The 25,276-nt window shown below is 55.0% G+C and overlaps 1 protein-coding gene across 2 annotated transcripts in view; it reads right to left on the bottom strand.

Moving 5' to 3' along the window:
• si:ch211-267e7.3 (ADAMTS-like protein 2) overlaps positions 1 to 25,276 on the bottom strand; it is a 190,088-nt gene that overhangs the window by 25,179 nt on the left and 139,633 nt on the right. For both annotated transcript variants that reach the window (XM_038795019.1, XM_038795020.1), the window contains exon 15: positions 11,213 to 11,383. In XM_038795019.1, the coding sequence (XP_038650947.1) occupies positions 11,213 to 11,383 (171 nt within the window). The remainder of the gene's footprint in view (positions 1 to 11,212; positions 11,384 to 25,276) is intronic.

Here is a 25,276-nt window from a genome sequence, read left to right on the forward strand (position 1 = left end):
GCAGTGACCGACTGCGGGTCAAAGAGAGGGCAGCGACAGACTGCGGGTCAGAGGGCAGTGACCGACTGCGGGTCAGAGAGAGGACAGTGACCGACTGTGGGTCAGAGAGAGGACAGTGACCGACTGCGGGTCAGAGAGAGGACAGTGACCGACTGCGGGTCAGAGGGCAGTGACCGACTGCGGGTCAGAGGGCAGCGCCCAACTGCGGGTCAGAGAGAGGACAGTGACCGACTGCGGGTCAGAGGGCAGCGACCGACCGCGAGTCAGAGGGCAGTGACCGACTGCGGGTCAGAGAGTGGACAGTGACCGACTGCGGGTCAGAGGGCAGCGACGGACTGCGGGTCAGAGAGAGGGTAGTGACCGACTGCGGGTCAGAGGGCAGCGACCGACTGCGGGTCAGAGGGCAGCGACCGACTGCGGGTCAGAGGGCAGTGACAGACTGCGGGTCAGAGGGAAGTGACCGACTGCGGGTCAGAGAGAGGGCAGTGACCGACTGCGGGTCAGAGGGCAGCGACGGACTGCGGGTCAGAGAGAGGGCAGTGACCGACTGCGGGTCAGAGAGAGGGCAGTGACCGACTGCGGGTCAGAGGGCAGCGACCGACTGCGGGTCAGAGGGCAGCGATAGACTGCGGGTCAGAGGGCAGTGACCGACTGCGGGTCAGAGGGCAGTGACCGACTGCGGGTCAGAGGGCAGCGACCGACTGCGGGTCAGAGAGAGGGCAGTGACCGACTGCGGGTCAGAGAGAGGGCAGCAACTGACTGCGGGTCAGAGAGAGGGCAGTGACCGACTGCGGGTCAGAGAGAGGGCAGTGACAGACTGCGGGTCAGAGAGAGGGCAGTGACCGACTGCGGGTTAGAGAGAGGGCAGTGACCGACTGTGGGTCAGAGAGAGGGCAGTGACTGACTGCGGGTCAGAGAGAGGGCAGTGACTGACTGCAGGTCAGAGAGAGGGCAGTGACCGACTGCGGGTCAGAGAGAGGGCAGTGACTGACTGCGGGTCAGAGGGCAGCGACCGACTGCGGGTCAGAGGGCAGCGACCGACTGCGGGTCAGAGGGCAGTGACCGACTGCGGGTCAGAGAGAGGGCAGTGACTGACTGCGGGTCAGAGAGAGGGCAGTGACCGACTGCGGGTCAGAGAGAGGGCAGTGACTGACTGCGGGTCAGAGGGCAGCGACCGACTGCGGGTCAGAGGGCAGCGACCGACTGCGGGTCAGAGGGCAGTGACTGACTGCGGGTCAGAGGGCAGTGACTGACTGCGGGTCAGAGAGAGGGCAGTGACCGACTGCGGGTCAGAGGGCAGTGACTGACTGCGGGTCAGAGAGAGGGCAGCGACAGACTGCAGGTCAGAGAGAGGGCAGCGACCGACTGCGGGTCAGAGGGCAGTGACCGACTGTGGGTCAGAGAGAGGGCAGTGACAGACTGCGGGTCAGAGGGCAGCGACCGACTGCGGGACAGAGGGCAGCGACTGACTGCGGGTCAGAGAGAGGGCAGCGACAAACTGCGGGTCAGAGAGAGGGCAGTGACCGACTGCGGGTCAGAGGGCAGTGACCGACTGCGGGTCAGAGGTCAGCGACCGACTGCGGGTCAGAGGGCAGCGACAGACTGCGGGTCAGAGGGCAGTGACCGACTGCGGGTCAGAGGGCAGCGACCGACTGCGGGTCAGAGGGCAGCGACCGACTGCGGGTCAGAGGGCAGCGATAGACTGCGGGTCAGAGGGCAGTGACCGACTGCGGGTCAGAGCGCAGTGACCGACTGCGGGTCAGAGGGCAGCGACCGACTGCGGGTCAGAGAGAGGGCAGTGACCGACTGCGGGTCAGAGAGAGGGCAGCAACTGACTGCGGGTCAGAGAGAGGGCAGTGACCGACTGCGGGTCAGAGAGAGGGCAGTGACAGACTGCGGGTCAGAGAGAGGGCAGTGACCGACTGCGGGTTAGAGAGAGGGCAGTGACCGACTGTGGGTCAGAGAGAGGGCAGTGACTGACTGCGGGTCAGAGAGAGGGCAGTGACTGACTGCGGGTCAGAGAGAGGGCAGTGACCGACTGCGGGTCAGAGAGAGGGCAGTGACTGACTGCGGGTCAGAGGGCAGCGACCGACTGCGGGTCAGAGGGCAGCGACCGACTGCGGGTCAGAGGGCAGTGACCGACTGCGGGTCAGAGAGAGGGCAGTGACTGACTGCGGGTCAGAGAGAGGGCAGTGACCGACTGCGGGTCAGAGAGAGGGCAGTGACTGACTGCGGGTCAGAGGGCAGCGACCGACTGCGGGACAGAGGGCAGCGACCGACTGCGGGTCAGAGGGCAGTGACTGACTGCGGGTCAGAGGGCAGTGACTGACTGCGGGTCAGAGAGAGGGCAGTGACCGACTGCGGGTCAGAGGGCAGTGACTGACTGCGGGTCAGAGAGAGGGCAGCGACAGACTGCAGGTCAGAGAGAGGGCAGCGACCGACTGCGGGTCAGAGGGCAGTGACCGACTGCGGGTCAGAGAGAGGGCAGTGACAGACTGCGGGTCAGAGGGCAGCGACCGACTGCGGGACAGTGGGCAGCGACTGACTGCGGGTCAGAGAGAGGGCAGCGACAGACTGCGGGTCAGAGAGAGGGCAGTGACCGACTGCGGGTCAGAGGGCAGTGACCGACTGCGGGTCAGAGGTCAGCGACCGACTGCGGGTCAGAGGGCAGCGACAGACTGCGGGTCAGAGGGCAGCGACCGACTGCGGGTCAGAGGGCAGCGACCGACTGCGGGTCAGAGGGCAGCGACCGACTGCGGGTCAGAGGGCAGCGACCGACTGCGGGTCAGAGGGCAGTGACCGACTGTGGGTCAGACAGAGGGCAGTGACCGACTGCGGGTCAGAGAGAGGGCAGTGACCGACTGCGGGTCAGAGAGAGGACAGTGACCGACTGCGGGTTAGAGGGCAGCGACCGACTGCGGGTCAGAGAGGGCAGTGACCGACTGCGGGTCAGAGGGCAGTGACCGACTGCGGGTCAAAGAGAGGGCAGCGACAGACTGCGGGTCAGAGGGCAGTGACCGACTGCGGGTCAGACAGAGGACAGTGACCGACTGCGGGTCAGAGAGAGGACAGTGACCGACTGCGGGTCAGAGAGAGGACAGTGACCGACTGCGGGTCAGAGGGCAGTGACCGACTGCGGGTCAGAGGGCAGCGCCCAACTGCGGGTCAGAGAGAGGACAGTGACCGACTGCGGGTCAGAGGGCAGCGACCGACCGCGAGTCAGAGGGCAGTGACCGACTGCGGGTCAGAGTGTGGACAGTGACCGACTGCGGGTCAGAGGGCAGCGACCGACTGCGGGTCAGAGGGCAGTGACCGACTGCGGGTCAGAGAGAGGGCAGTGACTGACTGCGGGTCAGAGAGAGGGCAGTGACCGACTGCGGGTCAGAGAGAGGGCAGTGACTGACTGCGGGTCAGAGGGCAGCGACCGACTGCGGGTCAGAGGGCAGTGACCGACTGCGGGTCAGAGAGAGGGCAGTGACCGACTGCGGGTTAGAGAGAGGGCAGTGACCGACTGTGGGTCAGAGAGAGGGCAGTGACTGACTGCGGGTCAGAGAGAGGGCAGTGACTGACTGCGGGTCAGAGAGAGGGCAGTGACCGACTGCGGGTCAGAGAGAGGGCAGTGACTGACTGCGGGTTAGAGGGCAGCGACCGACTGCGGGTCAGAGGGCAGCGACCGACTGCGGGTCAGAGGGCAGTGACCGACTGAGGGTCAGAGAGAGGGCAGTGACCGACTGCGGGTCAGAGAGAGGGCAGTGATTGACTGCGGGTCAGAGGGCAGCGACCGACTGCGGGTCAGAGGGCAGCGACCGACTGCGGGTCAGAGGGCAGCGACTGACTGCGGGACAGAGGGCAGCGACCGACTGCGGGTCAGAGGGCAGTGACTGACTGCGGGTCAGAGGGCAGTGACTGACTGCGGGTCAGAGAGAGGGCATTGACCGACTGCGGGTCAGAGGGCAGTGACTGACTGCGGGTCAGAGAGAGGGCAGCGACAGACTGCAGGTTAGAGAGAGGGCAGCGACCGACTGCGGGTCAGAGGGCAGTGACCGACTGCGGGTGAGAGAGAGGGCAGTGACAGACTGCGGGTCAGAGGGCAGCGACCGACTGCGGGACAGAGGGCAGCGACTGACTGCGGGTCAGAGAGAGGGCAGCGACAGACTGCGGGTCAGAGAGAGGGCAGCGACCGACTGCGGGTCAGAGGGCAGTGACCGACTGCGGGTCAGAGGGCAGCGACCGACTGCGGGTCAGAGGGCAGCGACAGACTGCGGGTCAGAGGGCATTGACCGACGGCGGGTCAGAGGGCAGCGACCGACTGCGGGTCAGAGGGCAGCGACCGACTGCGGGTCAGAGGGCAGTGACCGACTGTGGGTCAGACAGAGGGCAGTGACCGACTGCGGGTCAGACAGAGGGCAGTGACCGACTGCGGGTCAGAGAGAGGACAGTGACCGACTGCGGGTTAGAGGGTAGCGACCGACTGCGGGTCAGAGAGAGGGCAGTGACCGACTGCGGGTCAGAGGGCAGTGACCGACTGCGGGTCAAAGAGAGGGCAGCGACAGACTGCGGGTCAGAGGGCAGTGACCGACTGCGGGTCAGAGAGAGGACAGTGACCGACTGCGGGTCAGAGAGAGGACAGTGACCGACTGCGGGTCAGAGAGAGGACAGTGACCGACTGCGGGTCAGAGGGCAGTGACCGACTGCGGGTCAGAGGGCAGTGACCGACTGCGGGTCAGAGGGCAGCGCCCAACTGCGGGTAAGAGAGAGGACAGTGACCGACTGCGGGTCAGAGGGCAGCGACCGACCGCGGGTCAGAGGGCAGTGACCGACTGCGGGTCAGAGAGAGGACAGTGACCGACTGCGGGTCAGAGGGCAGCGACCGACTGCGGGTCAGAGGGCAGTGACCGACTGCGGGTCAGAGAGAGGGCAGTGACTGACTGCGGGTCAGAGAGAGGGCAGTGACCGACTGCGGGTCAGAGAGAGGGCAGTGACTGACTGCGGGTCAGAGGGCAGCGACCGACTGCGGGTCAGAGGGCAGCAACCGACTGCGGGTCAGAGGGCAGCGACTGACTGCGGGACAGAGGGCAGCGACCGACTGCGGGTCAGAGGGCAGTGACTGACTGCGGGTCAGAGGGCAGTGACTGACTGCGGGTCAGAGAGAGGGCAGTGACCGACTGCGGGTCAGAGGGCAGTGACTGACTGCGGGTCAGAGAGAGGGCAGCGACAGACTGCAGGTCAGAGAGAGGGCAGCGACCGACTGCGGGTCAGAGGGCAGTGACCGACTGCGGGTCAGAGAGAGGGCAGTGACAGACTGCGGGTCAGAGGGCAGCGACCGACTGCGGGACAGAGGGCAGCGACTGACTGCGGGTCAGAGAGAGGGCAGCGACAGACTGCGGGTCAGAGAGAGGGCAGCGACCGACTGCGGGTCAGAGGGCAGTGACCGACTGCGGGTCAGAGGGCAGCGACCGACTGCGGGTCAGAGGGCAGCGACAGACTGCAGGTCAGAGGGCAGTGACCGACTGCGGGTCAGAGGGCAGCGACCGACTGCGGGTCAGAGGGCAGCGACCGACTGCGGGTCAGAGGGCAGTGACCGACTGTGGGTCAGACAGAGGGCAGTGACCGACTGCGGGTCAGAGAGAGGGCAGTGACCGACTGCGGGTCAGAGAGAGGACAGTGACCGACTGCGGGTTAGAGGGCAGCGACCGACTGCGGGTCAGAGAGAGGGCAGTGACCGACTGCGGGTCAGAGGGCAGTGACCGACTGCGGGTCAAAGAGAGGGCAGCGACAGACTGCGGGTCAGAGGGCAGTGACCGACTACGGGTCAGAGAGAGGACAGTGACCGACTGCGGGTCAGAGAGAGGACAGTGACCGACTGCGGGTCAGAGAGAGGACAGTGACCGACTGCGGGTCAGAGGGCAGTGACCGACTGCGGGTCAGAGGGCAGCGCCCAACTGCGGGTCAGAGAGAGGACAGTGACCGACTGCGGGTCAGAGGGCAGCGACCGACCGCGGGTCAGAGGGCAGTGACCGACTGCGGGTCAGAGAGAGGGCAGTGACCGACTGCGGGTCAGAGAGAGGACAGTGACCGACTGCGGGTCAGAGAGAGGACAGTGACCGACTGCGGGTCAGAGAGAGGACAGTGACCGACTGCGCGTCAGAGAGAGGGCAGTGACCGACTGCGGGTCAGAGAGAGGGCAGTGACCGACTGCGGGTCAGAGAGAGGACAGTGACCGACTGCGGGTCAGAGGGCAGTGACCGACTGCGGTTCAGAGAGAGGGGAGTGACCGACTGCAGGTCAGAGAGAGGGCAGTGACTGACTGCGGGTCAGAGGGCAGTGACCGACTGCGGGTCAGAGAGAGGGCAGCGACCGACTGCGGGTCAGAGGGCATTGACCGACTGTGGGTCAGAGGGCAGTGACAGACTGCGGGTCAGAGGGCAGTGACCGACTGCGGGTCAGAGAGAGGGCAGTGACCAACTGCGGGTCAGAGAGAGGGCAGTGACCGACTGCGGGACAGAGGGCAGCGACTGACTGCGGGTCAGAGAGAGGGCAGTGACCGACTGCGGGTCAGAGAGAGGGCAGTGACCGACTGCGGGTCAGAGAGAGGGCAGTGACCGACTGCAGGTCAGAGAGAGGGCAGTGACTGACTGCGGGTCAGAGGGCAGTGACCGACTGCGGGTCAGAGAGAGGGCAGCGACCGACTGCGGGTCAGAGGGCATTGACCGACTGCGGGTCAGAGGGCAGTGACAGACTGCGGGTCAGAGGGCAGTGACCGACTGCGGGTCAGAGAGAGGGCAGTGACCAACTGCGGGTCAGAGAGAGGGCAGTGACCGACTGCGGGACAGAGGGCAGCGACTGACTGCGGGTCAGAGAGAGGGCAGTGACCGACTGCGGGTCAGAGAGAGGGCAGTGACCGACTGCGGGTCAGAGAGAGGGCAGTGACCGACTGCGGGTCACTGGGCCGGAGAATGGGCGGCCCCGCACCGGCGCACATGGCGCCGATTCTCCGCACCTCAGAGAATCACGCGCCTGTGTCGGGGCGTCGTGGCGCAGTTGCAGCGATTCTCCGGCCCGGTGCGGGGCTCGGAGAATTGTCCCCCAGATTCTGGGTGCAAGAGCCGAAAACAACAGGTGAGGATTGTAGGCAAGGAGGGTGATCAGGATATGCAATGTTGATGGAACTGTTCATTTTGTGGGACTTTTAAGCCAACATCTCTATTTTGGTAACTGAAAAGTGTTCGGAAGGTGTATGGGCAAAGAGCAGTGAATAAGCAACTCATAACCTGGGAAATATTATTTTCATCTGACAGAAACAGATTAGTTGATGAAGCATCTCATTACAAGATGTGGGATACTGCAGAGCAGTATTTAGCGGCTAGCTGTATATCTACAACAGTGGGCACTGAATTTTCAGATGTAACTCTTACTACAAGGTACCCTGAAAGAAATCTTTCTTCAATGATGAGAAGCCATGAATGCTCCCTGTATTATTTCTGTTCAAAAATAAAAGCAAATTACTGCGGATGCTGGAATCTGAAATGAAAGAGAAAATGCTGGAAAATCTCAGCAAGTCTGGCAACATCTGTATGGAGAGGAAAGAGCTAACGTTTCGAGTCCGATGACTCTTTGTCAAAGCTAACAGACAGAGAAAGTGGGAAATATTTATGCTGTGGAGTGAGAATGAAAGATGAGTCATAGCCACAGAAACCCAGGGAAACTGGGAGCCAATGGCCACAGATACTAAGGGGGTACCTCCAGGATATACAACATTCTTCCAACTGCTGCTCTCGCCGCATCCTGAAAGTCACACTCAGTGCCTGTGGCGCCACATGAAGACACTCGACATCTCTCTCCAGCAACACTGTCTTACTCTCTCTTAAAGCTGTCCCTGTCCCCAGTTTCATTTCATCCTTTGTATCATTCGACATCTTAACAAGAATCTTTTCCTGTTTCTTACAGATGGTAAGGAACGCAAGCTTCAACAACACATCAACACCACAGCCCAGCCTCGGCCCTCCACCAGTCCCAATCCCTCGGACCCCATTTCTCCCAGTATCAACACCACTGCCCATCCCAGGCCCTCCACCAGTCCCAATCCCTCGTACCCCATTTCTCCCAGTATCAACGCCGCTGCCCATCCCAGGCCCTCCACCAGTCCCAATCCCTTGTACCCCATTTCTCCCAGTATCAACACCGCTGCCCATCCCTGGCCCTCCACCAGTCCCAATCCCTCGTACCCCATTTCTCCCAGTATCAACACCACAGCCCATCCCAGGCCCTCCACCAGTCCCAATCCCTCGTACCCCATTTCTCCCAGTATCAACACCACAGCCCAGCCTAGGCCCTCCACCAGTCCCAATCCCTCGTACCCCATTTCTCCCAGTATCAACACCACTGCCTATCCCAGGCCCTCCACCAGTCCCAATCCCTCGAACCCCATTTCTCCGAACCCCAGCCCTTGCCGTGTGTTCACCATACCCTCCGACATTCCCCTCTCTGAGGCTGAGCGTGCTGTTCTCAGCAAAGGACTCAGCTTTGTACCCTTACATCCCCACCTCAATGAATTCCGGGCTCGACATGATGTTGAACTCTTCTTTCGTCGCCTTCGTCTCCGTGCTGTCTTCTTTGGGCAAGAATCACCCCCCCTGTTCCACTGATCCTTTCATGTGCCTCCAACATTCTGCCTCCAAGTGGACCCACCCACCGAGACAATTACCAGCCCTTGATCTTTTCATTGAGAACTGTCGGCGGGACATTGGCTGTCTTAATTTTTCTGTCCCACTCACCCATTCCAACCTCTCTCCTTCTGAACTTTCTGCTCTTCCCTCTGTCAGGTCTAACCCCGACTTTGTCATCAAACCTGCCGACAAAGGGGGTGCTATTGTCGTCTGGCGCACTGACCTCTATCTCGCAGAGGCTGAGCGCCAACTCTCCGATACTTCCTCTTACCTCCCCCTGGACCATGACCAGACCATTGAACATCAAGCCATTATCTCCAAAACCGTTAGTGACCTCATTTCCTCCGGATGCCTTCCTCCTGCGGCTTCCAACCTCATAGTCCCCTCACCCCGGACAACCCGCTTTTACCTACTTCCCAAAATCCACAAAAAGGACTGTCCTGGCAGGCCCATTGTGTCAGCATGCTCCTGCCCCACCGAACTTATTTCCTCTTATCTTGACTCCACCCTCACCCCTCTGGTCCATTCCCTCCCCACCTACATCCGGGATTCCTCTGATGCTCCGCGTCATATTGACAGCTTCCAGTTGTCAATATAGGAAGCCCTAACCGCTTCCTATTCACCATGGATGCGCAATCCCTCTACACCTCCATCCCACACCAGGATGGCCTGAGAGCTCTTCACTTCTTTCACGAAAAGAGGTCCAGACAATTCCCATCCCCCACCACTCTCCTCCGTCTGGCTGAACTCGTTCTATCTCTCAACAACTTCTCCTTTAACTCATCTCACTTTCTCCAAATCCAAGGTGTAGCAATGGTTACCCTCATGGGTCCTAGCTACGCTTGCCTTTTTATGGGGTATGTGGAACATTCCTTGTTGGGGGCCTATCCGGGCCCCCTGCCACAACTCCGTTACCCATACATTGATGACTATTTTGGTGTCGCGTCATGCTCTCACCCGGACCTGGAAAAATTCATCAACTTCGCTTCCAGTTTCCACCCCTCCATCACATTCACCTGGTCCATCTCAGACACTTCCCTTCCCTTCCTTGATCTTTCTGTCTCCATTTCCGGCAATAGACTATCCACTAATATCCACTACAAGCCCACTGACTCCCACAGCTATCTGGACTACAGCTCTTTGCACCCTACACCCTGTAAGGACTCCATCCCTTTCTCTCAACTCCTTCGCCTCCGTCGCATTTGTTCCGACGATGCCACTTTCCAAAATGGTGCTTCGAAAATGTGTTCCTTCTTCCTCGACTGTGATTTCCCACCTACAGTTATGGTCAGGGCTCTCAACAGTGTGCAGTCCATCTCCCGCGCCACTACCCTCGCCCCCTCCCCTCCCTCCCAGAACACGGATAGAGTCCCCCTCGTTCTCACATTTCATCCCACCAGCCTCCGTATGCAAAGCGCAATCCTCCGCCATTTTCACCAACTCCAGCGTGATGCCACCACCAAACACATCTTCCCTTCACTCCCTCTGTCAGCATTCGGCAGAGATCGTTCCCTCCGAGATAATCTAGTCCACTCCTCCACCATACCCAGTACCTCACCCATCACCCATGGCACCTTCCCATGCAATCGCAGAAGGTGTAACACCTGCCCCTTTACCTCTTCCATGCTTAACATTCCAGGCCCAAAACACACATTCCAGGTTAAGCAGCGTTTCACTTGCACCTCTTCCAATTTGGTCTATTGCATTCGCTGCTCCCTAATGTGGTCTCCTCTATATCGGAGAGACCAAATGCAGACTGGGTGATCGCTTTGCTGAGCATCTTCGATCTGTTCGCATTCAGGATCCTGACCTTCCTGTTGCTTGCCGTTTTAACAAAAGGCCCTGCTCCCATGCCCACATGTCTGTTCTTGGCCTGATGCAATGTTCCAGTGAAGCGCAACGCAAACTGGAGAAACAACATCTCATCTTCCGGTTAGGCACGCTGCAGCCTTCCGGCCTGAACATCGAATTCAACAACTTCAGATGATCAGCCCCACCTCGACCCATTTGTTTTCATTTCATTTTAACTGTCTTTTACCATTTCTTTCTTTCTTAATATACATTTAATTTCCCCCCCCCACCAATCTTACCCACCTTTCCTGCACCTTTTTCCTCTTTGCTTCCCCCCCCACACCTACAGTTCATCCTCTGATGTTAGTTTCCCTGCTGTTTGACCTATCACATCTTTTGTCCTCTCTGGGGGCTGCCATTAACACTCTTTCCCCTTGGTTTCTGTGGCCATTAGCACCCGGTTTCCCTGGGTTTCTGTGGCTATGACTCATCTTTCATTCTCACTCCACAGTATAAATATTTCCCACTCTCTCTGTCTGTTAGCTTTGACAAAGACTCATCGGACTCGAAACGTTAGCTCTTTTCTCTCCCTACAGATGCTGCCAGACTTGCTGAGATTTTTCAGCATTTTCCCTTTTATTTCTGTTCACCTCTTTTTTAAGCTGACTGAAGGGTTTGCTGAAATTGGCTGCTCGCTTCAGTTGATCCATTTGGCCATTGATTCCTGCAGCATAGTGTTTAACTCACTATCATACCTGCTCCCACTCCTGTGACACCCAGTGGGGAGGGCAGTCTTTATCTCCGCAGGGGTGCACTGCCAGGGGCTTCGTTGTCAAGTCGCACTGTGAGTCCGGTAACACCTTCCCGTCATTGTTCCTGCAAACCACATAGCGTGTCATCCGGCCCTCTCCACAGACTCCTGAACACTTTAACGGGAAAGGGAAAATTGCAGCTTAGAAATCAATCTAAATCGATAGGTCACGAACTGCAACAACACTTGCCAAACTCAAAACTTCCAGCAGTTAAAAGGACGAGGAGAGTAGGCTCTTGGGTGGCTCATGACTTCCAGTCTTACACACATGCCCCAATAGGATTGCCAACTGTCCAGGACTAGCCTGATGCCTCCAGGAATTCAAAGTCACTCCTCATGCAATCATGAAGAAAAATGATCAGGGTGTTAAAAATTATTGCTTTTTGGTCATTTTCTTTCAACATTCCTCTTTATAAGATATAAGACTGTGGAAAGTGGGGGGTAAGACTGTGGAACATGGGGGGGAAATGCCACACGTCACCAGGATAGATGTGTTGGCCAGTGAATGGCTGAACCATGGGGACAAATCATGTGACAAACCCTCCAGGATTACATTTAGTCACAGTTGGCAATCCTACTCCAGATTTGGAAATATTTCACCATTCCTTCGTGAGTAATTAGACAAAATCCAGCTCCCTCCCATTCGAACAGCACTGTGGGAGCACCTTCACCAATGGACCACAGAGATATGAGACCCACCAACTTCTTAAGGGCAATTCATGTTGGGTAATAAATGCCCACCTTACCAGTGACACCCATATGCCAATGATGGGCATTGGGAGTTTCAACTCCCTATGAGGCTCCTTCTTTGATAAGAACCCATGTTGAAGACAAAAGGGTGGTATCTACGAGACAAGCAGCAATAAAGGCTGATGATTATGAGCTAATCCATAAATTTGAACCTTTGTTCCGTCACCCCCATAATTTTGATAATGTTAGGAAGTGGGATAGTGAAAGAAAAGCAGGGAGCCAAGGTAAAGAATGAATAGCTGACTTCGGGTGGCAGCCATGAGCTGAGCGGTGGCTCTCGTGTAAGATCTCCAACACGGCCTTTTAACCCCCAGCAAGCAGGCACCAAATGTACCTACAATCCCCCACTCTAAACCCGCATCGACCGCACTGCCCAGCAAGATGGGAAAAAGTCAGCCGCCAAGTCAAAAAGCCGGCAGAGACGAGGGTGGGGTGTGGGGAGTATAACCCTTGCCACTAAACGGTAAAAGTCTCAATAAAAACCCTTCAAAAAAATGGTATAATACACACAAACACTGGTGTAAATAAAGTAGGATAGAACCTCGACCCCTGACAAAGACATGGTGACAGCTTGGGCCCTTGTGTTGTCATTACCATTGTGTGGATTATGACTATTGATGTTCCTGTATTTTTGTTTTTCTGTAACATTCTGTTTTTAAATGCAAAATGCCAATAAAAATATTTATGAAGAAAAAAAATGGATGTGAGGTGCTCCAGAGAGTGTGAGGTGCTCTGGAGAGTGTAAGGTGCTCCAGTGAGTGTGAGGTGCTCCAGAGAGTGTGAGGTGACCCAGAGAATGTGAGGTGACCCGGAGAGTGTGAGGTGCTCCAGAGAGTGTGAGGTGCTCCAGTGAGTGTGAGGTGACCCGGAGAGTGTGAGGTGCTCCAGTGAGTGTGAGGTGCTCCGGAGAGTGTGAGGTGCTCCAGTGAGTATGAGGTGCTCCGGAGAGTGTGAGGTGCTCCAGAGAGTGTGAGGTGCTCCAGTGAGTGTGAGGTGCTCCGGAGAGTGTGAGGTGCTCCGGAGAGTGTGAGGTGCTCCAGTGAGTGTGAGGTGCTCCGAAGAGTGTGAGGTGCTCCAGGGAGTGTGAGGTGCTCCGGAGAGTGTGAGGTGCTCCAGAGAGTGTGAGGTGACCCGGAGAGTGTGAGGTGCTCCGGAGAGTGTGAGGTGCTCCAGAGAGTGTGAGGTGCTCCAGAGAGTGTGAGGTGCTCCAGAGAGTTTGAGGTGCTCCAGAGAGTGTGAGGTGCTCCAGAGAGTGTGAGGTGCTCCAGAGAGTGTGAGGTGCTCCAGTGAGTGTGAGGTGCTCCAGTGAGTGTGAGGTGACCCGGAGAGTGTGAGGTGCTCCAGAGAGTGTGAGGTGACCCGGAGAGTGTGAGGTGCTCCAGTGAGTGTGAGGTGCTCCAGTGAGTGTGAGGTGACCCGGAGAGTGTGAGGTGCTCCAGAGAGTGTGAGGTGACCCGGAGAGTGTGAGGTGCTCCAGTGAGTGTGAGGTGCTCCAGAGAGTGTGAGGTGCTCCAGAGAGTGTGAGGTGCTATGGAGAGTGTGAGGTGAGTGTGAGGTGCTCCAGTGAGTGTGAGGTGCTCCAGTGAGTGTGAGGTGCTCCAGAGAGTGTGAGGTGCTCCAGAGAGTGTGAGGTGACCCGGAGAGTGTGAGGTGCTCCAGAGAGTGTGAGGTGGTCCAGAGAGTGTGAGGTGCTCCAGAGAGTGTGAGGTGGTCCAGAGAGTGTGAGGTGACCCAGAGAATGTGAGGTGGTCCAGAGAGTGTGAGGTGCTCCGGAGAGTGTGAGGTGCTCCAGAGAGTGTGAGGTGCTCCAGTGAGTGTGAGGTGCTCTGGAGAATGTGAGGTGCTCTGGAGAGTGTGAGGTGCACCAGAGAGTGTGAGGTGCTATGGAGAGTGTGAGGTGCTCCAGAGAGTGTGAGGTGCTCCAGAGAGTGTGAGGTGCTCTGGAGAGTGTGAGGTGCTCTGGAGAGTGTGAGGTGCACCAGAGAGTGTGAGGTGCTATGGAGAGTGTGAGGTGCTCCAGAGAGTGTGAGGTGCTCCAGAGAGTGTGAGGTGCTCTGGAGAGTGTGAGGTGACCCGGAGAGTGTGAGGTGCTCTGGAGAGTGTGAGGTGGTCCAGAGAGTGTGAGGTGCTCCAGAGAGTGTGAGGTGCGCTGGAGAGTGTGAGGTGGTCCAGAGAGTGTGAGGTGCGCTGGAGAGTGTGAGGTGGTCCAGAGAGTGTGAGGTGCTCCAGAGAGTGTGAGGTGCGCTGGAGAGTGTGAGGTGCTCCGGAGGGTGAACGCCTCCACCTCGTACGTGAGGATGGGGCTGATACAGCTGAAGGTGGTTTACAGAGCACACCTCATGAGGGCGAGGATGAGCCGATTCTTTGAAGGAGTAGAAGATGTGTGTGAACGTTGCGGGGGGGGCCCCCGCTAATCACATTTATATGTTTTGGCCCTGCCCAAAGCTAGAGGATTACTGGAAGGAGGTATTTTGGGTAATCTCTAAAGTGGTGCACGTAACACTGGACCCGGGCCCCCGGGAGGCCATATTCAGGGTGTCAGACCAGCCAGGGTTGGAAACGGGTGCAGAGGCAGATTTGTAGCCCTCGCCTCATTGATCGCCCGAAGGTGGATCCTGATAGGTTGGAGAGCAACCTCTGCACCCTGTGCCCTGGAGTGGCGGGCGGACCTGTTGTAATTCATGACTCTTGTGAAGGTTAAGTTTGAACTGAGGGGAAGGATAGAGGGGTTCTACAATTCATGGGCATTATTCATTATGCACTTTCAAGAACTGGATAACATCGAACATTAGTTGGCGCGGAGTATGTTGATGGCGACTATTGGTGATCCCTAATTCCTTTTTGTCATTTGTTTATGTGAACATGCGGGATAATGTTTGGGGGTTGGTGGGAGGATGGGATCGTTGTTATTGATATGAGGGTTGACATATTTGTTACTGATTATTGTTTATTGTTGGTGGGTGTAAATTTGGGAGAAAATGTGAAAAAGGAGAATAAAAAAATATTTTAAAAAAAAAGAAAAAGAATGGATACCTGGGAATGCTCTGAGATCTCTTCCTCAGTCCAGGAAGGAAGGTACTGAAGGTGTAGAAAGCCTAAGGTGACACCTTCCGTTAATGTCAACGTGGAGAATGTGTCCATGGGCTAATGTCAATGTGGGGTGTCTGTCCCCATGTGCTAATGTCAGTGTGGGGTGTCTGTTCCCATGTGCTAATGTCAGTGTGGGACGTGTGTCCCCGTGTGTTAATGTCAGTGTGGGGTGTCTGTTCCGCTGTGCTAATGTCAGTGTGGGACGTGTGTCCCCGTGTGTTAATGTCAGTCTGGGGTGTCTGTTCCCGTGTGTTAATGTCAGTGTGGGGTGTGTGTCTGTTTGCTAATGTCAGTGTGGGGTGTCTGTTCCCGTGTGTTAATGTCAGTGTGGGGTGTGTGTCTGTTTGCTAACGTCAGTGTGGGGTGTCTGTTCCCGTGTGTTAATGTCAGTGTGGGGTGTCTGTCCCAGTGTGTTAATGTCAGCGTGGGGAGTGTTTCCGTCTGTTAATGTCAGTGTGGGGTGTGTGTCCGTGTGTTAATGTATGTGTGGGGTGTCTGTCCCAGTGTGTTAATGTCAGCGTGGGGAGTGTTTCCGTCTGTTAATGTCAGTGTGGGGTGTGTGTCTGTTTGCTAAGGTCAGTGTGGGGTATCTGTCCATGTGTGTTAATGTCAGCGTGGGGAGTGTTTCCGTCTGTTAATGTCAGTGTGGGGTGTGTGTCTGTTTGCTAATGTCAGTGTGGGGTCTGACCCCGTGTGTTAATGTCAGTGTGGGGTGTGTGTCCCCGTGTGTTAATGTCAGTGTGGGGTGTGTGTCCCGTGTGTTAATGTCAGTGTGGGGTGTGTGTTCCAATGTGTTAATGTCAGTGTGGGGTGTGTGTTCCAATGTGTTAATGTCAGTGTGGGGTGTGTGTCCCCGTGTGTTAATGTCAGTGTGGGGTGTGTGTCCCCGTGTGTTAATGTCAGTGTGGGGTGTGTGTCCCCGTGTGTTAATGTCAGTGTGGGGTGTGTGTCCCGTGTGTTAATGTCAGTGTGGGGTGTGTGTCCCCGTGTGTTAATGTCAGTGTGGGGTGTCTGTCCATGTGTGTTAATGTCAGTGTGTGGTGTGAGTCCCCGTGTGTTAATGTCAGTGTGGGGTGTGTGTCCGTGTGTTAATGTCAGTGTGGGGTGTGTGTCCCCGTGTGTTAATGTCAGTGTGGGACGTGTGTCCTTGTGTGTTAATGTCAGCGTGGGGCGTGTGTCCTCGTGTGTTAATGTCAGTGTGGGGCGTGTGTCCTCGTGTGTTAATGTCAGTGTGTGGTGTGCGTCCCCACGTGTTAATGTGAGTGTGGGGTGTATCCCCCTGTGTTAATGTCAGTGTGGGGAGTGCGTCCTCGTGTGCTAATGTCAGTGTGGGGTGTGTATACCCGTGTGTTAATGTCAGTGTGGGGTGTGTATCCCCGTGTGTTAATGTCAGTGTGGGGTGTGTCCCCGTGTGTTAATGTCAGTGTGGGTGTGTGTGTCCATGTCAGTGTGGGGTGTGTCCCCGTGTGTTAATGTCAGTGTGGGGTGTGTGTGTCCGTGTGTTAATGTCAGTGTGGGGTGTGTGTCCCGTGTGTTAATGTCAGTGTGGGGTGTGTGTCCCCGTGTGTTAATGTCAGTGTGGGATGTGTATCCCGTGTGTTAATGTCAGTGTGGGGTGTGTATCCCCATGTGTTAATGTCAGTGTGGAGTGTGTGTCCCCGTGTGTTAATGTCAGTGTGGGGTGTGTATCCCCGTGTGTTAATGTCAGTGTGGGGTGTGTGTCCCGTGTGTTAATGTCAGTGTGGGGTCTGACCCCGTGTGTTAATGTCAGTGTGGAGTGTGTGTCCGTGTGTTAATGTCAGTGTGGGGTGTGTGTTCCCGTGTGTTAATGTCAGTGTGGGGTGTGTGTCCCCGTGTGTTAATGTCAGTGTGGGGTGTGTCTCCCCGTGTGTTAATGTCAGTGTGGGGTGTGTCCCCGTGTGTTAATGTCAGTGTGGGGTGTGTGTCCCCACGTGTGAATGTCAGTGTGGGGTGTGTATCCCCATGTGTTAATGTCAGTGTGGGGTCTGACCCCGTGTGTTAATGTCAGTGTGGGGTGTGTGTCCGTGTGTTAATGTCAGTGTGGGGTGTGTATACCCATGTGTTAATGTCAGTGTGGGGTGTGTGTCCCCGTGTGTTAATGTCAGTGTGGGGTGTGTGTCCCCGTGTGTTAATGTCAGTGTGGGGTGTGTCCCCGTGTGTTAATGTCAGTGTGGGGTGTGTCCCCACGTGTTAATGTCAGTGTGGGGTGTGTATCCCATGTGTTAATGTCAGTGTGGGGTGTGTCCCCGTGTGTTAATGTCAGTGTGGGGTGTGTGTCCGTGTGTTAATGTCAGTGTGGGGTGTGTCCCCACGTGTTAATGTCAGTGTGGGGTCTGACCCCGTGTGTTAATGTCAGTGTGGGGTGTGTGTTCCCGTGTGTTAATGTCAGTGTGGGGCATGTGTCATCGTGTGTTAATGTCAGTGTGCGTCCCCGTGTGTTAATGTCAGTGTGGGGTGTGTGTCCCGTGTGTTAATGTCAGTGTGGGGCGTGTGTCCTCGTGTGTTAATGTCAGTGTGTGTCCCCATGTGTTAATGTCAGTGTGGGGTGTGTGTCCCCGTGTGTTAATGTCAGTGTGGGGTGTGTGTTCCCGTGTGTTAATGTCAGTGTGGGACGTGTGTGTCCCCCGTGTGTTAATGTCAGTGTGGGGTGTGTATCCCCGTGTGTTAATGTCAGTGTGGGGTGTTTGTCCCCGTGTGTTAATGTCAGTGTGGGGTGTGTGTTCCCGTGTGTTAATGTCAGTGTGGGGTGTGTGTCCGTGTGTTAATGTCAGTGTGGGGTGTGTCCCCGTGTGTTAATGTCAGTGTGGGGTGTGTCCCCGTGTGTTAATGCCAGTGTGGGGTGTGTCCCCACGTGTTAATGTCAGTGTGGGGTGTGTATCCCCATGTGTTAATGTCAGTGTGGGGTGTGTGTCCGTGTGTTAATGTCAGTGTGGGGTATGTGTCCCCGTGTGTTAATGCCAGTGTGGGGTGTGTCCCCACGTGTTAATGTCAGTGTGGGGTGTGTATCCCCATGTGTTAATGTCAGTGTGGGGTGTGTGTCCGTGTGTTAATGTCAGTGTGGGGTGTGTATTCCCGTGTGTTAATGTCAGTGTGGGGTGTGTGTCCCCGTGTGTTAATGTCAGTGTGGGGTGTGTATCCCCGTGTGTTAATGTCAGTGTGGGGCGTGTGTCCTCCTGTGTTAATGTCAGTGTGCGTCCCCGTGTGTTAATGTCAGTGTGGGGCGTGTGTCCTCGTGTGTTAATGTCAGTGTGCGTCCCCGTGTGTTAATGTCAGTGTGGGGCGTGTGTCCTCGTGTGTTAATGTCAGTGTGTGTCCCCATGTGTTAATGTCAGTGTTGGGTGTGTATCCCCGTGTGTTAATGTCAGTGTGGGGTGTGCCCCCGTGTGTTAATGTCAGTGTGGGGTGTGTATCCCCGTGTGTTAATGTCAGTGTGGGATGTGTGTCCTGTGTGTTAATGTCAGTGTGGGGCCGTGTGTTAATGTCAGTGTGGGGTGTGTGTCCCCGTGTGTTAATGTCAGTGTGGGGTGTGTGTCCCCGTGTGTTAATGTCAGTGTGGGATGTGTGTTCCCGTGTGTTAATGTCAGTGTGGGGTGTGTCCCCCCGTGTGTTAATGTCAGTGGGGTGTGTATCCCCGTGTGTTAATGTCAGTGTGGGGTGTGTGTCCCCGTGTGTTAATGTCAGTGTGGGGTGTGTGTCCCCGTGTGTTAATGTCAGTGTGGGGTGTGTCCCCACGTGTTAATGTCAGTGTGGGGTGTGTATCCCCATGTGTTTAATGTCAATGTGGGGTGTGTGTCCATGTGTTAATATCAGTGTGGGGTGTGTATCCCGTGTGTTAATGTCAGGGTGGGGTGTGTGTCCGTGTGTTAATGTCAGTGTGGGGTGTGTATCCCCGTGTGTTAATGTCAGTGTGGGGCGTGTGTCCTCGTGTGTTAATGTCAGTGTGCGTCCCCGTGTGTTAATGTCAGTGTGGGGTGTGTGTCCCCGTGTGTTAATGTCAGTGTGGGGCGTGTGTCCTCGTGTGTTAATGTCAGTGTGTGTCCCCATGTGTTAATGTCAGTGTGGGGTGTGTATCCCCGTGTGTTAATGTCAGTGTGGGGTGTGTGGCCGTGTGTCAATGTCAGTGTGGGGTGTGTTGTCCCCTGTGTTGTTAATGTCAGTGTGGGGTTGTGTGTCCCCGTGTGTTAATGTCACTCAGTGTGGGGTGTGTCCCCCCTGGTGTTAATGCAGTGTTGGGTGTGTCTTCCCCGTGTGTTAATGTCAGTGTGGGGTGTGTGTCCCCGTGTTGTTATATGTCAGTGTGGGGTGTGGGTACCGGTGTTTAATGTCCGTGGTGGGGTGTGGTACCAACGTGTTAATGTCAGTGTGGGGTGTGTATCCCCATGTGTTAAGTCAGTGTGGGGTGTGTGTTCCGTGTGTTAATGTCAGTGGGGGGTGTGTATCCCCGTGTGTGTTAAGTCAGTGTTGTGGGTGCTGGTCCGTGGGTAATGCGTTGGGGTGTGTATCCCGTGTGTTAAGGTCAGTGGGGGCGTGTGTCCTGTGTGTTAAGTCGTGTGAGTCCCCGTGTGTTAATTTACAGTGTGGGTGTGTGTCACAGTGTGTTAATGTCAGTGTGGGAGTGTGTGTCCTCGTGTGTTAATGTCAGTGTGTGTCCCATGTGGTTAATGTCAGTGTGGGGTATGTGTCCCCGTGTGTTAATGTCAGTGTGGGGTTGTGTCCCCGTGTTAATGTCAGTGTGGGGTGCGTGTTCCCTGTGTTAATGTCAGTGTGGGTGTGTGTTCCCGTGTGTTAATGTCAGTGTGGGGTGCGTGTTCCCGTGCGTTAATGTCAGTGGGGTGTGTGTTCCCGTGTGTTAATGTCAGTGTGGGGTGTGTGTTCCCGTGTGTTAATGTCAGTGTGGGGTGTGTGTCTCCGTGTGTTAATGTCAGTGTGGGGTGTGTGTTCCCGTGTGTTAATGTCAGTGTGGGGTGCGTGTTCCCGTGCGTTAATGTCAGTGTGGGGTGTGTGTTCCCGTGTGTTAATGTCAGTGTGGGGTGTGTGTCTGTGTGTTAATGTCAGTGTGGGGTGTGTTCCCGTGTGTTAATGTCAGTGTGGGGTGTGTGTCCCCGTGTGTTAATGTCAGTGTGGGGAGTATGTCCCCGTGTGTTAATGTCAGTGTGGGTGTGTGTCCCCACGTGTTAATGTCAGTGTGGGGTGTGTATCCCCGTGTGTTAATGTCAGTGTGTGTCCCCGTGTGTTAATGTCAGTGTGGGTGTGTGTCCCCGTGTGTTAATGTCAGTGTGGGGTGTATGTCCGTGTGTTAATGTCAGTGTGGGGTGTGTCCCCGTGTGTTAATGTCAGTGTGGGTGTGTGTCCCCGTGTGTTAATGTCAGTGTGGGGTGTATGTCCGTGTGTTAATGTCAGTGTGTGGTGTGTCCCCGGTGTTAATGTCAGTGTGGGGTGTGTATCCCCGTGTGTTAATGTCAGTGTGGGGTGTGTCTCCCCGTGTGTTAATGTCAGTGTGGGGTGTGTGTCCGTGTGTTAATGTCAGTGTGGGGTGTGTATCCCCGTGTGTTAATGTCAGTGTGGGGTGTGTAGCCTAGTGTGTTAATGTCAGTGTGGGGTGTGTCTCCCCGTGTGTTAATGTCAGTGTGGGGTGTGTCCCGTGTGTTAATGTCAGTGTGGGGTGTGTGTCCCCGTGTGTTAATGTCAGTGTGGGGTGTGTGTCCGTGTGTTAATGTCAGTGTGGGGTGTGTGTCCCCGTGTGTTAATGTCAGTGTGGGGTGTGTGTCCCCGTGTGTTAATGTCAGTGTGGGTGTGTGTGTCCCGTGTGTTAATGTCAGTGTGGGGTGTGTGTCCTCGTGTGTTAATGTCAGTGTGGGGTGTGTGTCCCGTGTGTTAATGTCAGTGTGGGGTGTGTGTCCCGTGTGTTAATGTCAGTGTGGGGTGTGTGTCCCGTGTGTTAATGTCAGTGTGGGGTGTGTGTCCCCGTGTGTTAATGTCAGTGTGGGGTGTGTGTCCCGTGTGTTAATGTCAGTGTGGGGTGTGTGTCCCCGTGTGTTAATGTCAGTGTGGGGTGTGTGTCCGTGTGTTAATGTCAGTGTGGGGTGTGTGTCCGTGTGTTAATGTCAGTGTGGGGTGTGTGTCCCAGTGTGTTAATGTCAGTGTGGGGTGTGTGTCCCCGTGTGTTAATGTCAGTGTGGGGTGTGTGTCCCGTGTGTTAATGTCAGTGTGGGGTGTGTGTCCGTGTGTTAATGTCAGTGTGGGGTGTGTGTCCCGTGTGTTAATGTCAGTGTGGGGTGTGTGTCCGTGTGTTAATGTCAGTGTGGGGTGTGTGTCCGTGTGTTAATGTCAGTGTGGGGTGTGTGTCCGTGTGTTAATGTCAGTGTGGGGTGTGTGTCCGTGTGTTAATGTCAGTGTGGGGTGTGTGTCCGTGTGTTAATGTCAGTGTGGGGTGTGTGTCCGTGTGTTAATGTCAGTGTGGGGTGTGTGTCCCGTGTGTTAATGTCAGTGTGGGGTGTGTGTCCCGTGTGTTAATGTCAGTGTGGGGTGTGTGTCCGTGTGTTAATGTCAGTGTGGGGTGTGTGTCCCCGTGTGTTAATGTCAGTGTGGGGTGTGTGTCCCGTGTGTTAATGTCAGTGTGGGGTGTGTGTCCCGTGTGTTAATGTCAGTGTGGGGTGTGTGTCCCCGTGTGTTAATGTCAGTGTGGGGTGTGTGTCCCAGTGTGTTAATGTCAGTGTGGGGTGTGTGTCCCGTGTGTTAATGTCAGTGTGGGGTGTGTGTCCGTGTGTAATGTCAGTGTGGGGTGTGTGTCCTCGTGTGTTAATGTCAGTGTGGGGTGTGTGTCCCGTGTGTTAATGTCAGTGTGGGTGTGTGTCCCAGTGTGTTAATGTCAGTGTGGGGTGTGTGTCCCCGTGTGTTAATGTCAGTGTGGGGTGTGTCCCGTGTGTTAATGTCAGTGTGGGGTGTGTGTCCGTGTGTTAATGTCAGTGTGGGGTGTGTGTCCCGTGTGTTAATGTCAGTGTGGGGTGTGTGTCCCGTGTGTTAATGTCAGTGTGGGGTGTGTATCCCGTGTGTTAATGTCAGTGTGGGGTGTGTGTCCCGTGTGTTAATGTCAGTGTGGGGGTGTGTGTCCCCGTGTGTTAATGTCAGTGTGGGGTGTGTGTCCGTGTGTTAATGTCAGTGTGGGGTGTGTGTCCCGTGTATTATGTCAGTGTGGGTGTGTATCCCCGTTGTTAAGTCATGTGGGGTGTGTGTCCCGTGTGTTAATGTCAGTGGGAGTGTGTATCCCCGTGTGTTAATGTCAGTGTGGGTGTGTGTTCCCGTGTGTTAATGTCAGTGTGGGGTGTGTCCCCGTGTGTTAATGTCAGTGTGCGGTGTGTGTCCCCGTGTGTTAATGTCAGTGTGGGGTGTGTGTCCCCGTGTGTTAATGTCAGTGTGGAGTGTGTATCCCCGTGTGTTAATGTCAGTGTGGGGTGTGTCCCCGTGTGTTAATGTCAGTGTGGGGTGTGTGTCCCCGTGTTTAATGTCAGTGTGGGGTGTGTGTCCGTGTGTTAATGTCAGTGTGGGGTGTGTGTCCCCGTGTGTTAATGTCGTGTGGGGTGTGTGTCCCGTGTGTTAATGTCAGTGTGGGGTGTGTATCCCCGTGTGTTAATGTCAGTGTGGGGTGTGTATCCCGTGTGTTAATGTCAGTGTGGGGTGTGTCTCCCCGTGTGTTAATGTCAGTGTGGGGTGTGTCCCCGTGTGTTAATGTCAGTGTGGGGTGTGTATCCCCGTGTGTTAATGTCAGTGTGGGGTGTGTGTCCCCGTGTGTTAATGTCAGTGTTGGGTGTGTATCCCCGTGTGTTAATGTCAGTGTGGGGTGTGTATCCCCGTGTGTTAATGTCAGTGTGGGGTGTGTATCCCCGTGTGTTAATGTCAGTGTGGGGTGTGTGTCCCCGTGTGTAATGTCAGTGTGGGGTGTGTATCCCCGTGTGTTAATGTCAGTGTGGGGAGTGTATCCCGTGTGTTAATGTCAGTGTGGGGTGTGTCCCCGTGTGTTAATGTCAGTGTGGGGTGTGTCTCCCCGTGTGTTAATGTCAGTGTGGGGTGTGTGTCCGTGTGTTAATGTCAGTGTGGGGTGTGTATCCCCGTGTGTTAATGTCAGTGTGGGGTGTGTATCCCCGTGTGTTAATGTCAGTGTGGGGTGTGTGTCCCCGTGTGTTAATGTCAGTGTGGGGTGTGTGTCCCCGTGTGTTTATGTCAGTGTGGGGTGTGTATCCCCGTGTGTTATTGTCAGTGTGGGGTGTGTGTCCCCGTGTGTTAATGTCAGTGTGGGGTGTGTGTCCCGTGTGTTAATGTCAGTGTGGGGTGTGTGTCCCCGTGTGTTAATGTCAGTGTGGGGAGTGGGTGTCTTTATTAAATAGTCTGTGACAAAGGTCCATCTTGTGAGTGGCGAATAGCACAGAAATTATTTTGGAGTTCTGCGGGATACATCAGTAAATCGAGAGCAGCACTTACTGGTCCCCAATCTGATGCAGTCCAGCGACGGTCACATGGAGGTGCCCATGCATTCCTTCTTGTTGCTTGGCTTGATGTACTCATCACACAGGCGAGGTTCCACTGAGCAGCGAACTTCACGTCTCATCATACCCCTGGTGCCACACCGGCTGAACACTAAGTGCAAAAGAATGTTACTAGCTGGGCAGATTCCACATTGAGGTTGTTTCAATATCATTGGCCTGAGAATCTTTAAAACCTTTTCAGGACTGCATAAATAGACCTGCATAAATGGAAAGTCCCTTTAACCCATAAAATGTGGAATTTAAGAAGCATTGCATCAGAAACATAGAAACAGGAGCAGTAAATGCAGCCCCTCAAGCTGTTCTGTCATTCACTTAAATCATCAATTGATCTGTACGTCCGATCCCTCTGCCAGCTTTTCTCCATATCCCTGCAAATCCTCACCGAACAAAATCTACCTCTGACTGGAAATTTCATAGGATTGTGTAGGATATATGCTCAGAAACAGGCCATTTGCCAACCTGTCAATGCTGGTGTCTCTGCTTCACTCTAACCTCCTCCCATCATTTCTCCTCTAAATGTACCAGGTATTACATTTCAGCATTATTCCAATTCTCCCAGAATTTTGGGGGGACAGGGTTCCAGTTTACCACTCCTTTACCTGTGGGAAAAAGTGCTTCTTGACATCACTCCTGAATGACTGAACAGTCATTTTAGGATCATCACTGGTCATCAATTACTGCACCAGAGGAGAAAGTTTATCGGCATTTACCCTGTCTAAGCCCTTTAGTAATCTAGACACCTTAATTTACTCACCGCTCTCAGTGTTCCACAATTCAACGGAATACAAACCACAGCACCCTCAATTTATTCCAAGCCCTAGTATAGTTCTGTTGGATCTGCAAAGCATCTCCTCCAAGGTCAATATAACCTTCCCGAAGCAGACAAAAGAATGCAGTATCCCAGAGCTCTGTACAATGGTGTTATACGAATGCTGGTTAACTCATAGCCCAATCAGCACTAGGGAACAATCATCCCCAGCTGGATGAATTCATGCAGGGTTATAACAAATGGTGAGCACAGTAAGAAGTCTTACAACACCAGGTTAAAGTCCAACAGGTTTGTTTCAAACACGAGCTTTCGGAGCACGGCTTCCTTCTTCACCTGAAGAAGGAGCCGTGCTCCGAAAGCTCGTGTTTGAAACAAACCTGTTGGACTTTAACCTGGTGTTGTAAGACTCTTACTGTGCTCCCCCCAGTCCAACGCCGGCATCTCCACATCATGGATAACAATGGTGACATATTTCATCCCTTTTGTATTCCAGCCCCCTTATATTAGTCTACATTCTATTACCTGTTCTGATTCCTTGTGTACCTTCCATTACTTTTAGCTCTTAAAGGAGATACCCAGACACTGCCTTGCATCTCCTATTCCTCCCTTTGCCTCCAGTACTTACTGTTGTTTTCAGTCACTCGCAGACAGTCAGGCTGTCATTTTGGCTGAACTGGAGGGGCTGTGGGCAGCATTCCTGATTTAAAAGGCGGAAATAAGACATCAATCAGGGGGATTCACATTCCTGGGCTGTCACTGTTTTCTTGGCTGGTGATTGGCATTTGAGCATTCGAGGACCTTCAGAAGTGTTAAAGATAAGTGAATTGGAGGAAGGAGA

This window comes from Scyliorhinus canicula, chromosome 4, assembly GCF_902713615.1.
Source record: "Scyliorhinus canicula chromosome 4, sScyCan1.1, whole genome shotgun sequence".
NCBI classification, from domain to species: Eukaryota; Metazoa; Chordata; class Chondrichthyes; order Carcharhiniformes; family Scyliorhinidae; genus Scyliorhinus; species Scyliorhinus canicula.